The 13,780-nt window shown below is 35.8% G+C and overlaps 2 protein-coding genes across 12 annotated transcripts; both read left to right on the top strand.

The window, feature by feature from the left end:
• The first annotated feature begins 1,175 nt into the window (after nucleotides 1–1,175).
• Nucleotides 1,176–4,780, top strand: LOC110930489. 4 transcript variants are annotated; one of them, XM_022173799.1, is made up of 4 exons: nucleotides 1,176–1,312; nucleotides 1,867–2,218; nucleotides 2,402–3,072; nucleotides 3,882–4,780. In XM_022173799.1, the coding sequence occupies exons 3-4, from the start codon at nucleotides 2,961–2,963 to the stop codon at nucleotides 4,685–4,687; spliced, it is 918 nt and encodes a 305-aa protein (XP_022029491.1). In that variant the 5' UTR covers nucleotides 1,176–1,312; nucleotides 1,867–2,218; nucleotides 2,402–2,960; the 3' UTR covers nucleotides 4,688–4,780. The 4 variants fall into 4 exon arrangements, with proteins under 4 accessions (XP_022029491.1, XP_022029492.1, XP_022029494.1 ...); XM_022173800.1 differs by having other exon boundaries at nucleotides 2,407–3,072; XM_022173802.1 differs by having other exon boundaries at nucleotides 3,003–3,072.
• Nucleotides 4,781–6,688: 1,908 nt separating this feature from the next.
• Nucleotides 6,689–13,413, top strand: LOC110930486. 8 transcript variants are annotated; one of them, XM_035987689.1, is made up of 6 exons: nucleotides 6,689–6,804; nucleotides 8,044–8,183; nucleotides 8,707–9,280; nucleotides 9,481–9,609; nucleotides 10,327–10,388; nucleotides 12,378–13,413. In XM_035987689.1, exons 5-6 carry the CDS (start codon nucleotides 10,346–10,348, stop codon nucleotides 13,319–13,321), a joined length of 987 nt encoding a protein of 328 aa, XP_035843582.1. In that variant the 5' UTR covers nucleotides 6,689–6,804; nucleotides 8,044–8,183; nucleotides 8,707–9,280; nucleotides 9,481–9,609; nucleotides 10,327–10,345; the 3' UTR covers nucleotides 13,322–13,413. The 8 variants fall into 8 exon arrangements, with proteins under 8 accessions (XP_035843582.1, XP_035843581.1, XP_022029486.1 ...); XM_035987688.1 differs by having other exon boundaries at nucleotides 8,080–8,183; XM_022173794.2 differs by having other exon boundaries at nucleotides 8,080–8,183; nucleotides 8,738–9,280.
• The last annotated feature ends 367 nt before the right edge of the window (nucleotides 13,414–13,780 follow it).

The following is a 13,780-nucleotide window of genomic DNA, read 5'->3' on the forward strand; positions in this document are numbered from 1 at the left end:
ACAACGCAGGCGGCGCATAACTCTAGTTAGAAAACAAAGTTCAGATTTGTGAATAAATTTTTTGTTGTCCACAAACTAAAGTAATAATTTAAATGTATAAAAATAAATCAGTAATACATGTATTTATCTCACAACTATTTTTTGCTACATTGCATATTGTGTGTATATATATCACACCACAAGGGTTCAACGTTTTACACGGTTTTTCTAAAAAAAATGTGACGAAATATGTTCTTTTATTTAGGTTTTGATGTGCAAAATCGAATTGACGCGACGAATCAAACATGTGTGGATTTCTTTTTGATTATTACTAGAACTGTAAAAGGCCGAACCAGTATCGACTGAATTCCCGTCACATCCCTATCCTAAAACACGGGCTAAACCCACTAGTTAGATATATTTTCCTAAGACACAATATACGCACAGTGTCATTGACATGTAATTTTAAAGGGATCATACTAAAGAACACTATCAAGTACACATAAACTACTACCTCGTCAATAACCAAACTGTAACCGAGCTAAAAACAACCAATAACCGAATAAGCCAAAACCAAATTAACCAAAAGTTGTTTACCATTTTTTTGTACCCTCAATAAACCGAAATTAACCAAATTCAACCATTCATATTTTGATATGCTTTTAGTTTTTATACATACAATACATGTATTTCATGTTATATGCTTTCTTTTGGTGTATTTATATATCCATTTCATGTATTTACACCTCTATTTCATATATCTATAGAGAAATTTTTTGACCTAAGTTTGGTTTGGTTATTAATCAAAATTAACCAAACCGAAAACCAACAATATAACTTAATAAATTGAAAACTGATTGGTTAATAAAATAAAGAGTTAAATGCCATTTTAGTCCATGTGGGTTGGGTCATTTTTACAGTTTAGTCAAAAGGTTTAAAACGTTGCCATTATAGTCTAAATAGTTTGAAACGTTGCCATTATAGTCTAAATAGTTTGAAACGTTGTTATTTTAGTCCGCTGGTATAACTTCATCCCATTTTTCTGTTAACCAGAAGGGCAATTCGGTTATTTTATATGACCGAATTACCATTTTAGTTAGTAAAATTATATAAAAATGACTAAATTGCTTTTCTAGTTAATAGAAAAATGGGATGAAGTTAGTCGACTAAAATGAAATGAGAATGTTAAAAACTATTTGGCAATGTTTGTTTCCTCATCACATCACGCGAATGTTGATGGCAAACCCTAAAGACGTCGCCACATCCTCTGCTCCACCGGACTCCGGTGACCTCACCGGACACCCCATCCGGCCTGTGCTCCGGCCAAGACCAAGTAAATTTCATCACTTTTCTATAACAAGCTTCATAATACTTTCATTTTAAATTTGTTGTTAGTTTTTTTTGACTCATACAACCATATGACTTATATGGAACCCTAGTTAGGAATAAATAATGTATTGTAAAACATGAAATTTTTAATTTCTTAAACCGGATGAATTTCACATGTGATTTGTGAACCATGATCATGAAATTTACCAATGGATGTTATTTGGTGTTTAATTAACTTAGAATTTAATAAATTTGTGATCTTTACAAGTTATATATATATATATATTCTCCTGCTTATTGATCCACAGAGTTAAAAAAATAGAATGTTCTGTTCATCTTCATTCAAGATTTTGTTTAATGTTAAGTTTATCTTCATTGAGGAGTGTAAACATATGCACTCACTAATGAAGATCCTCAATATGTCCCATATAGTGTAGATGAACAATATGGTCAATGTATTGTGGAATCCCGGGGTTCGGATATTTTAAAAAAGATTCAGTCTTTATGCTAATAGTATCTTGTGACCGTTACATTGATTATTGAATCTTGATATCGTAGAGGCTCCATATGCTTGAATGATTGAGTAATTATCTAAAAGAAGATTCACATTCATGGATTTGTTGGCGTTCATTACCTCCCGTTGTACAAAACGTTTCATACTGCAATCCTTCATCAAAGAGACAAAGAAAAATAGGGTCATGCTTTTGTTGCAAACTTCACGCATGACTAAATTGTGCCCCCTTTTCGTATGTCGAAGGAACAATGTCTGGAGTTGACGCTGCGATCGAAGCTTGCTGCTGCACAAGCTGCAAAAAATGTGACAACTTTTCTGAGGCGGAATTCGAGCTTAAAAACATAGCTGAAAAAATGGTTCCCAGTTTCAAGTGGTCAGAAGTATATAGTTCTTGTGGTATGCTTTCGATCTCACTTTCAGCTTTATCATTACACAACTGGTGTTTGTTTTATGTTGATTTGGAATATGTTTTACTTCTTTAGTTGGTTGTTTACCCATTCAAGAAATCTTTTAGCAACTGTTTGTGATGCTTCTTTATGAATGCTAATCTTTGATCCATATGTTATTTGGTTGCTAAAGCTTAGATTTGTCATATGGATCTAAAGAACTGTATGCCACTAGATGAGGCTCAAAGAGTTAGACGTGAACAACCTGGATCATTGCAGACTGTACGATTAATTTTGTTAATAGATCAACGGTCAAGATTGGAAATATATCATCATCATCATACTCAGTAAATCCCACCAATAGCAAGGCTAAGGTAGGGTCTGAGGAGGGTAAGATGTAGATAACCTTACCTCTATCCCGTATGAATAGAGAGGCTGCTTCCAGTGAGACCCCCGGCTCGATACATGAAGATATTATATCATATAGATTAATTTGTTATGTTATATGCCATTTATCGAATTAATGAGCATTTATTTCTAGTGTTAATTTATTCGATTTATATAAAATATAATGTAAATATTCGCCTGTGCTGAAACGCTCATTGGTCCACGTTTTCTGTTTTTCGTATCCCCTTCCTATAAATTGTCTCTATGCTTCCCCGTTACACTCGTTCAAGAAGAAACAAGGCTCCGATCTCTTGTTTCATCCGATCTTTGCTCACATACACACACCAAGGTTTATCAGAAACACGATGACTTATAATCTCCGCACACATGCATCTAAACAAGTGCAGGGGAAGATGCGTTATAATCTTCGCCGAAGTGAACCTAGACAACTTCAGGGCAGCACAAGTGATATAAATGGTAAGATCTATCTTTTGGTTTAATTCATGTATAGTTGAATTTATTAATCGTGATTGCTTGTTTTGAAATGAGTCTTTTACCTTGAACTTTTTGTTGAGTTTCGTTAAAGTTTTTACCATTTCAAATAATCTCTTAGGAGTGATTATGTAGAAGATTGTGAAAAAGATACTGATAGGAGATATGTCGTAGATATTTCTGTTGCGAGACACTTCAATTTGAATTTTCGTAGCCTAGTTTTGGAATATCCCCGAAAGTAAGCTTTTATTATTTGATTTGAGAAAAAACAATAGCTACTTTTGTGTAGTTAACAATTTTTTGTTTTTGTCTTTAAGTTTGTTAGGACTTGTGTCAAGTAGTCAACATGCCAGTTGTTTTGTTGGGTGAATCACAAAATTATTTATTCCTTTTTTACCCATTGATTTCCTCGTGATCAATGTTATGAAAACCGGGGGTCTGACCGGTACGGTTCACCCTATCAGATCGCTTTTGAGTCGAATTGGCCGGTTGGACCGGGAACCGACGGTCAGATTGGAAAACCGTTCGGTCGAACTGGATTTTTTTAAGGTTGAACCGGATTTTTATTAAAAATTTCAATTTTACCCTATTTATTTTTATAATATTTACGGTATCATCCGGTTCTTACATCCGGCCCGACCAGTGGACCACTAAGGAGACCGGTTCGACGTCCGGTTCGGTCCTGAAAACATTGCCGGTGCTGGTGCTATATGCCTGTATGTTTGCTCTGTCCGATTTTTTGTTGTGAACTTTTGGATCGTGTGATTAACCATTTTTTTTTTTTTTTGCCATAGATGAACTGGAAGAACAACCAACTACAGCAGAACTTCTCGAAAGTACTCATCATCTCGAAAACAATGATTTTGTGACGAAAATTGTTAAAAAACCAAGGACAGAGAGAGTTGCCGTTGCTAGAAAATACCCATCCAGTGTGAAAATCGTTATTAAACCCCCACGCTTATCCAAGCTCAAGCCTCCGTCAAGATCAGACGGGTTCAAAACGGATAGAAAAGCTCTCAAGATTCTAAATACGGCATCACAAGAGTTGATTGCCCGTATCAACAAGGCTGCGGATGCTAACGAAATGATAGATTTAGCTTCAAAAGCATTTGACTTTCTTGATATTGTTCCGGTTGATTACACACCGGTGTACGAAGCCGCTCATTCTGTCATCAGTCAACGCTGTGACATAGAAGCTCTAGTCCAACAGAAGCCGCAATATGCTTTTGATACAATAACTGCGCACAACGAAGCAGCCTCAGAGTTTTCCGAGGCCGAAGAAAGATACAGTGGAGTTAACAGGGAGCTTGAAGAAGCCCAACGTGATGTTGATGGAAGTACAGCTCGCCTCAACTATCTGTATGATGAAAGAAAGAAGGCAGAGGAGGAGAAGAAAGAAATCGAGGCAAAAGTTGCTGCTGTACGAGCTGATAAAGCTAGTTGTGACGAGGCCTATTCTAGAGCAAAATCAAAGCTCGAGGAAATAGCCCCGAAAATGAGTGAGGCTCAGAAGGAAATCGATGAGTTTGAAAGGCGGTGGAAGGAAGTTACGGAGAGATTGAACCTTGCCATGGAGGAGTTATCTAGGCTTAGAATCTAATCTTAAAAAGTTTGTTTAGCTTTTTAGTGTTGTACAAGTGGTGGTGTTTGTTATCATGTTGTTTGGGAGTTGGTATTATGACTGATTTTATTACCGCTAGTGGTGACGACGGACAAAGATGATGGTGTGGTTGCAGTAAAGGGGGGGGGGTTGGCGGCGACAAATAGGTGAGTGACGGGGCAAGCAACGGCGTCTATCCAGACATGATCTAGGCTAACAAAATTATACATTGATTTACCAAATTAAAATTACTAATGCTTAAGGTTTCCCTTAAGGTATTTCCATCATTAATTTAAGCATTTAAAAATGTGTTGAAATTAAAAAGTTGGATTCGTAAATTGTGTATTCATACACACAATTACCAACTTTTGCTTCCTTCTACATTGACTATTCAATTTTTATTTTTTTACAGTATGACCCACGTACCCTTTTTGTCATCACCAGCGGTCAACAAAATTCCAACTTTTGTTTTCTTACCTTTTTAAATTATTTAGAAATTCATCAGTTACAATTTTTTAAAATCTTTAAATGTGTCGGAATAAAGTGCGTTGAAAATGGAGTTGTATTCATAATAGAGTATTTTTTTTAGTGTAAGCTATAGCGAGTGCTGGTACCGTGATGAAATAAACCGATATTAGCCGAACAATATCTATACCAGTGCTGATATTTGTTTTTGTGGTTTTTGGTTGGTGCAAAATACGTCTTGAAATCCTATTTGGTATATCTCTTTTGATTGCTATATCGAGTGCCGCTACTATACCTAACCGAACTGACACCGAGAGAAGCGTGCCGGCAATCCCACTAATTAACAATACAACCGTGTTTTATAGGAACAAAATTTAGCGACACTCAGTTAATGTTCTAAAAAACCGGCTTAAACCGTCTGGTATTACCGGTTGAATCGGCTATTAGAGACATCACCGATTCACCGGTACCATAAAGCCCAGTCTAATTAGGGTACCTGTTTAGTTTTCAAATCACCAAAAAATTCGATAATACCGGTGCATATTGATGAACCAGTTTATACCCATGTTGACTTTTGAGTTCTAAATTCCTCATTGATTCCCCTTTTCAAATTTTATTACACTGTAAACTACTTTTTAAGTGTTATTTCCGAGTTAATGTTTTTTTAGACTCAAATATACTAAGAGATCCTATGATCCGGTTGATTATAAAAGTATTAATCATACAAAAAATTGTGATTGAAGAAGAGCAGGAAAGAGAACTTTGATAACATCTTTGGTGAGGAAGAACATAAACCGACGTTTCTAACATAAGGTTACTTGTTATATATGTTATTTATTTTATACAATTTTTGTATATTATAATTATTGGTAACTAAAACTTTTTATTTATATTATAAAAACGAAAATAGTTCATTTGTCATTGATGAGGATGACCATAACGGTGACTTTCATCTTTTAAACCATCATAAACTTAAGTAAACAACACTCCAATGCCATAAATCTATTGTAAACTTTTATTTAAAAAACCTTATTGAAATTAATTTTTTATTATAAAATTACGTAATTTGCGATAATTTTTTTTTTGAGTTGAAGTTGTATTTTGAGTTAACTGCCATTTTCGTCCCTGTGGTCAATTTTAAAAAAATGCATTAGTTTCCTCCCTGACATACTAGAAACGTGCCACTTCAGTCAAAAAATTAAAACCCAGTTAAGTCAGACAGGTTAAATGAAAGGTATTATTGTCGATTCATATATCTTTTATTTTCACCTTATTTTATGAATCGACAATAATAGCCTTCATTTAACCTGTCTGACTTAACTGAGTTTTAATTTTTGGACTAAAGTGACATGTTTCTAGTATGTTAGAGAGGAAACTGATACATTTTTTAAAATTGGCCAAAAATTAAAAAATTAATCAAATAACAAAGATGAAAATGACAGTTAACTTTTGTGTTTTTACGGAATGATAGAGTTGAGTTGACTAGTCATCCGGCCGGTTAGACAGCTTTATAACTTGTTGGACCGGCCCGCCCCGGTTTTCAAAACATGTAATGTGTTGGAAATGACATGAAGCATAGGCGAATGTTGATGGTAAACCCTAAAGACTCTGCTGCACCGGAATCCGATGACCTGTGCTCCGACGAAGACCAAGTAAACTTCTTTATAAAAAGCTTCACAATCCTCTAAACTTCTTCTTCTTAATTGTTGAATTTCAAATACACATCGAAACCCTAGTTAGGTTAGGAATCCTATTCATGACATATGCTATTATTGAACTGGAAATCATGACGGATGTTATTTGGTGTTTAGTTAAATGACACCATATTACTTTTAGCTAAGAAGATGGTTATGCTACTATGACTGACTGATTGTTTCAAATATCTGCACTTAAAATGGAAAAGCTATGTTAACATCTACACAACAATATTCATCCACAAAAAGTTTAGGTAGCTGCTGCATTTTAAACCAATTCAACTTAGTTACAACTTTATTTACATTAGGCTACTTGTTTTATATCTTGATTCCACTATAAGTCTTGTTTTTTTATATGATCATTGTGTTTCTTGACTACTAGCATGGTTGTAGAAATCGCTAGTCACTAGTCAGTCGGCGAGGTGGGGACTAGCGATTAATCGGGATTAACGGGGGATTAATTGGATATAATCGGGATTAATTGTAATTAATCAAAAATTATTCGAGATTAATCTGTGATTAATCGGGGATTAATCGGTGCCTAGTCGGGATTTTTACAACCATGACTACTAGATAGTTGCTAGTTTTGTGCATTCATAGGTGTCCTTAGTATGGGATTCGTTCCTGTCACATACCTCATAAGGGTATAAGGAGTGGTTAAACACTTTAAAGTGGCAAACCAAAAAACCGACCAATGAGAGCGCGCCATGTCAATTAGGCAAAAGTGTTTAAACTTTGGTGAAAAATGTTGGCAATGGTTTAAACACTTGGTGAAGTGGTAAACTATTTTTTTTAAAAAAAAGGAAAAAGGTGTGATTGGTTGAGATTGGAATGGACCCCACCCCACACCCCCCTCTCTCTCTCCCCTTCCTCCTTCCCCGCGTCGGTAATGCATCACCGATTACCCCCCCTTTTTCGGTAAAATGAAAGCGGTAACCACCTTGGCAGTGGTTTACCGATCGGTAAACATGGTTTGCCGTGGGTGATCTTTTCCCACACCGTATCCCCTAACAAATCCTCGATTTCGCTATTTATCGAAATCATCATATGAAAGCTTAAACTTTGGAATTAGTGATGCAAACTTGAGTAGACTTTTTACCTTACATTATGAATCCGAGATGATTAAGGATTTAAGGGTATTTCAGTTGAAAGTTTTCTTTTCATTCTATCTGTTCCGTTTTTCTTTTTCTTACTCAGTTGGCACTTGCTTGCAATGTAAAACTCGAATTTCAGTTTGAAGATATTGATGCAAGTTGGCCTGTGGTCAAAAGTCGTGGTGGTTGGAAATTGAGAAGGAAAAGATGTAGATGTCGATCTTGGATACAAGAAAGATGGAGGTAATGGTGTACATATAATAGTCCTTATGATGCTAATACATATTATAATCATTATGCGTTTTTACATAGATTTGGTATAATCGTTGGGAATATAGAAATAAGACAGCAAACGTGGCTGAAATATATGCGTGCAACAAGCATGGTTTATAGGTTTGAAGGGCAATGGTTTTTATTGAAGTTAGTTAGGATGATACGAAGCTTCATAGAGATTTAAGGATCATTTGTGAAGAAATGCTACTTATTTGACATAAAAAAGATGGGAAATGACACCTATGAATATTATCAATCCTGGTGGTGTTTGGTGTTATGACATTAACGCAATAGGCCAAGCTAAGATAAGCCTTTTGTGTGTCTTGGAACAGGATTACTATACCTTATGTAATTTGTTCCGTAAACGTTGCATTGTGATTTTGTAATTTTACTATTTAACCTGATCTTTGAATATTAATCTCGATTGAGATGACATTTTTTCCTTCGTGAAAGATCCATCTATGCTAATTTCCCTGATACGTTTTTGTTTTAGGGATCTCACAATTGGTATTGACCAATTACAGGAAGAATTAAAAAATAAAATGGAGAAGATGAAGCCAGGCTTGCTGCTGAAGAAGCTGACAGTTTTTGTGACCACTATTCTGAGGCAGAGTCGAAGTTCAAAAACATAACCGGAAAATGGGGCCAAATATCAGGTGTTCAGAAACTAAGGTGCAGTTTGTTTTTTAAGAGGTAAAATGTCTGCAGTTGCGAACCACATCTGCAGACATCTGTAGAAAAAGAGGTGGACCAAACCTCTGCAGTCTGCAAGAAAAAGACTTCGTTTTTTTTAACGTAAGTAGACTTCTAAAATAAACCGGTGGTGGTGTACGGACGGTGGTGGGTGGTGGTGGTGTTTAACCATCTGCAGACCTTAGAAGATCTTAAAAGTGGTTGGGCCAAGTCTGCACCAAGAAGAGCTCGCGCGGACATTTTTTTAATGAAACGTCTTCAAAAAAACAAACAGTCTACAGATGGCAATGTCTGTGCGTGGTCTGCACAGCGCAGACAGAAGAACCTGCGCAGATCTTTTTTAGAAAAACAAACACCACCTTATAGTTCTTGTGGTATGCTTCAGAACTCACTTTCAATTTATTGTTGCACAATTGGTGATTGTTTTTCTGTTGATTGGCAGTATGTTTTACTTCTTTCCCATTTTTTAGCAACTGTTTATTATTATATGCTTCTTTGAATCTTTATGAACAGCAATCTTTGATCCATATTCTATTTGGATTCTAAAACTAACAGGCTGTGAGGTTTTTGTTAGACTGTTCAGTACCATAGGTGTGTGACTGTTTGTCATTTGGATCTGAAGAACGGTATGGTACTATATGAGGCTTAAAGAGTCAGACACGAATGATATGGAAGTTGGAATCTTGATTAAGTGACTGGTTTGGTATATCTCATAAGATAGTATCTTTTATCATATCATTAATTTAATGTCTTTACTTTATCTTTCATAAAACCTATTTAGACTGATTTGGTATATCTCATAAGATAGTATCATAGTTGTTAATAGCGCTCATAGCGAGCGCTATTGCGAATAGCGTAGCGAAGCGCTCATTCATCGCTATCTGATTTTGGCGCCTCCATAGCGAGTAAATAGCAGGATTTCAGGTTTTTTTAATTGGTTTTGATGTAAATAGCACGTATACAGTAGCCGGATTTTAGGTTTTTTGTTAAATATACGTATAGAAACACCGTATTTGGATATAATCTACATATAAAATATTTCTAAATTATTCTTCTAGTGTATTGCTACACATAAAATAGCGTCCACTATTTCATCGCTATCGCTACGTAGCGTATAGGTTGCTTGTCGCTATCGTCCGCTATTCGCAATTAACAACTCTGGTTAGTATCCTACAGTTAGTTTTGTTATGTTTTATGTTGCTGAACTCATTATATTGAATTAATGAGCATTTATTTCTAATGTTAATTTATTTGATTTAATAAAAAAATGTAACTATTCACCCGTGCTGAGCGCTCATTGGTCCACGTTTCCGTATCTCCTTGCTATAAGTTGTCTCCATGCTTTTCACATTTTACTCTTGCAAGAAGTTTTAGGGCTCCAATCTCTTGCTTCATCTAATCTTTTCACTCACATACACAGGTTTATAAGAGGAAACAAGATGTCTTCTCATCAAATGCAGGGCAACAAAAGGACTATAAATGGTAAGATCGGTCTCTTGAATTGATTATGCATAGTTGAATCAATCGATCTTGATTGCTCCTTTCGAATTGGTATATGCTTTTGATTTTTCTTTTGTTGCCTTTTTACCATGCCTAATAATCTCTTAGAAGTGATTATGAAGAGGACCGTGTAAAAGATATCGCCTGAAGATAATTCCTAGATCTTATTCGTTAGGAGTTATGAGAAAATCAGATAACGGCTTGTTTCTGTTGAGCGTTGAGAGACACTTCAATTTGAATATTTGCGTTTTTTTTTGTAGTGAACAAGCCTGTAAATGAACCGAACGTTCATGAACCGTTCGTGAACTTGTTCAGCGGGAAGTTTGTTTCATAGTGGTCAATAGCGATCGCTACACTCGCTATAGCGAATAGCGTAGCATATAGATCTAGTCTCGCTATAGCCTTTGTAGCGATAGATAGCGATGGTAGCGACCTTTATTTTTTTAAAATATAAATAGCAATTAAATATAGTTATAAATAGCTGGATTTTAGGTTTTTGTTAAATGTACATGTAAAATAGCATATATACCAGGGTAGATAGAGGATCATGTACATTAATCCAGAAGTGTGAGAAGTGTGAGAAGTGTATTATAATACTATATAACACCATATAAACACCGTATAACACTATGTAACACCATATAACACTATGTAACACTATATAACAAATATAACACTATATTTTGTCTAATAGCATGTCTATGATAGATGTATAGTGTTATATTTGTTATATAGTGTTACATAGTGTTATATGGTGTTATATGCTGGGTTTTAAAAAGCGCGCCCTAGGCGCGCCTAGGCGCAAGGCGCAACAAGGCGCAGGTCTTGGGGCTTTTCGCCTTCTCGCCTTGTGTTTTTACAGGAAGCACCAAAAAAGCGCAATTTTTGATGTTTTTTTGTGGGATTTTTGGCCTGAGGCGCGCGCCTCATGTACCCTAAGCATTTTAATGCATAAAAATGTTGTACCTTGGGTTTTTTGACTTGTACATGTAATTAAAATGGTATAAAAGCCTTAGTTATAGCTATATTTTGGTTAAAGGAAGCTAAAAACCTATGGGATATGTATGGGATATATAAAAAAAAAATATATAAACATCTTGCGCTTTGGGTACGAAAAGCCCACCGCTTTTGCGCTTTGCGCTTCGCGCCTCAATTTTAGACCTCGTCGCTTTTGTGCGCCTCTCGCTTTTTAAAACCAAGGTTATATGGTGTTACATAGTGTTATACGGTGTTTATATGGTGTTATATAGTGTTATATATAGTGTTATAATACATTTCTCACACTTCCGGATTATAATGTACAGGATCCCTACCCTACCAGGGTATTTTGATATACTATACATATAAAAGTTTTTTAATTTTTTTTTTCTATTGTATCGCTATTTATAAAATAGCCACCCACCATTTATCGCTATTCGCTATGTAGCATATAGGTACCTTATCTCTATTTGTCGCTATATGGTTTGTTTATGTTCGTTCATTTATGTTCATGATCGTCCGTTTATGTTCGATTGTTTACGTTCATTTATGTTCGCGTAAATTTTAATAAATACATAAGTTTTTATATTTATCTAAATATAAACATGAAAGGGGCTTTCTAACCACTTATATAAATTTAACTAATTAGTAATCGGACTTTAAATCAATTTAAAAATAGGCTTTCCAATGCAACTTATCTTAATTGATCACTACTTTATATACAATTAAAAAACTACTTATTATCAGCATGTTCATTTGTGTTTGTTTATGGTTTGTTCAGTTAAGTTCATTTATGTTCGTTTAAGTTTGTTTGTTTATGTACATTTGTGGTCGTTTACGTTCGTAAACTGTTTGTTTAGGTTTTAAACGAACATGCCCATTTTCTTAATGACCGAATATGAACAAAAAAATTCGTTCGATTATATGTTCGTGTTCGTTCGGTTCGTTTACAGGCTTAGTTGTGAACTTTCGGAGCTTGTTTTTTTGTTATAGATGCTGAAGGAAGAACACTACTAAATTCTCTGATCGAAACACCATGTGCACCGGAAAACACTCCTAAAAGAAGATGGAAAAAGAACTTCCTTGTTGCACACTCACAAGATTCAACACCGAAAACAGCATTAAATGTCTCAGAAAATTCCTCAACCAACGAAGAAGTGGTTCATAAACATCCCGACTTATCCATTCTTAAGCCTCCATCAAGATCCGATGGTTTCAGAACGGGAAATAATGTTCTCGATCTGCTAACCTCAACCAATGAAGAAGTGGTTCATAAACATCCCGACTTATCCATCCTTAAGCCTCCATCAAGATCCGATGGTTTCAGAACGGGAAATAATGTTCTCGATCTGCTAAAAATGACATCATCAATGTTGATTTCGAAAATCAAAGAGGGGGCGGTGGATGCTAATGAAATGATTGATATATCATCAAAATCATTCGAATACCTGGATTCAATTGGTGCCGATTACACGCCAGTGTACAATGCGGTCCTTTCTGTAATCCGTCACCACGTTGAGAAAGAGTCTCTAGCCAAACGAAGACCACATCGTGCTTTCGATACAAAAGCCGCGTACGACCATGCGGCCTTAGAGTTCTCCGAGGCCGAAGAAAGATACAATGCGGTTACCAAGGAGCTTAAAGATGCCGAACATGATACCGATGGAAGTATAGCTCGCCTTAACGATCTACATGATGAAATAAAGAAGGCAGAAGAGGAAAAAGAGAAAAACGAGGCCAAACTTGCTGCTGTACAAGCGGTTAAAGTTACTACTGACGAGGTTTATTCCAAGGCAAAATCAACGCTCGAGAAAACAGCGCCGAATTTGTGTGAGGCGCAGATGGCCGTCGATGATTATGAAAGGCGAAGGAAAGAAACCAAGGATGGATTGGATCATGCCATGAAGGAATTATTGAGGCTTAAGGACAGTTTATAAAACCAAGTATAGTTTCACAATTGGTGTTTGTTTATATGTTGGTATGTTTCATTAATGTTTTTTCTTACACAATAAGTGTTTATATACTCTTAGCTCAACTGTTAACATCACACAAGCTACTTGCCGAGGCTTGTCATTGGCTTAGAGTCTCTGGTCATAGACTCTGACGAGCGCACCACGTTGTGTGGCTTGCTAGGCATCATGGTACAAGTTGTCACAACTAAGACACTATGTGGCCACAACACTACTTGCATGTATTTTTTGTGGTCGCACATTCTGGAGCTTTTAGGCCTGTAAACGAGCTAAATGAACACGGATGGAGCTTGTTCATGTTCATTTCTTTGTTCACGTACGTTTATTTGCATTTGTTTACGTTTGTTAACTTGTGTGGTTTGCTAGGCATCATAGAACAAGTTGTCACCTATACGAATGCAAATAAACGTAAGTGAACTGAACTTG

Source organism: Helianthus annuus, chromosome 3 (genome assembly GCF_002127325.2).
Source record: "Helianthus annuus cultivar XRQ/B chromosome 3, HanXRQr2.0-SUNRISE, whole genome shotgun sequence".
NCBI classification, from domain to species: Eukaryota; Viridiplantae; Streptophyta; class Magnoliopsida; order Asterales; family Asteraceae; genus Helianthus; species Helianthus annuus.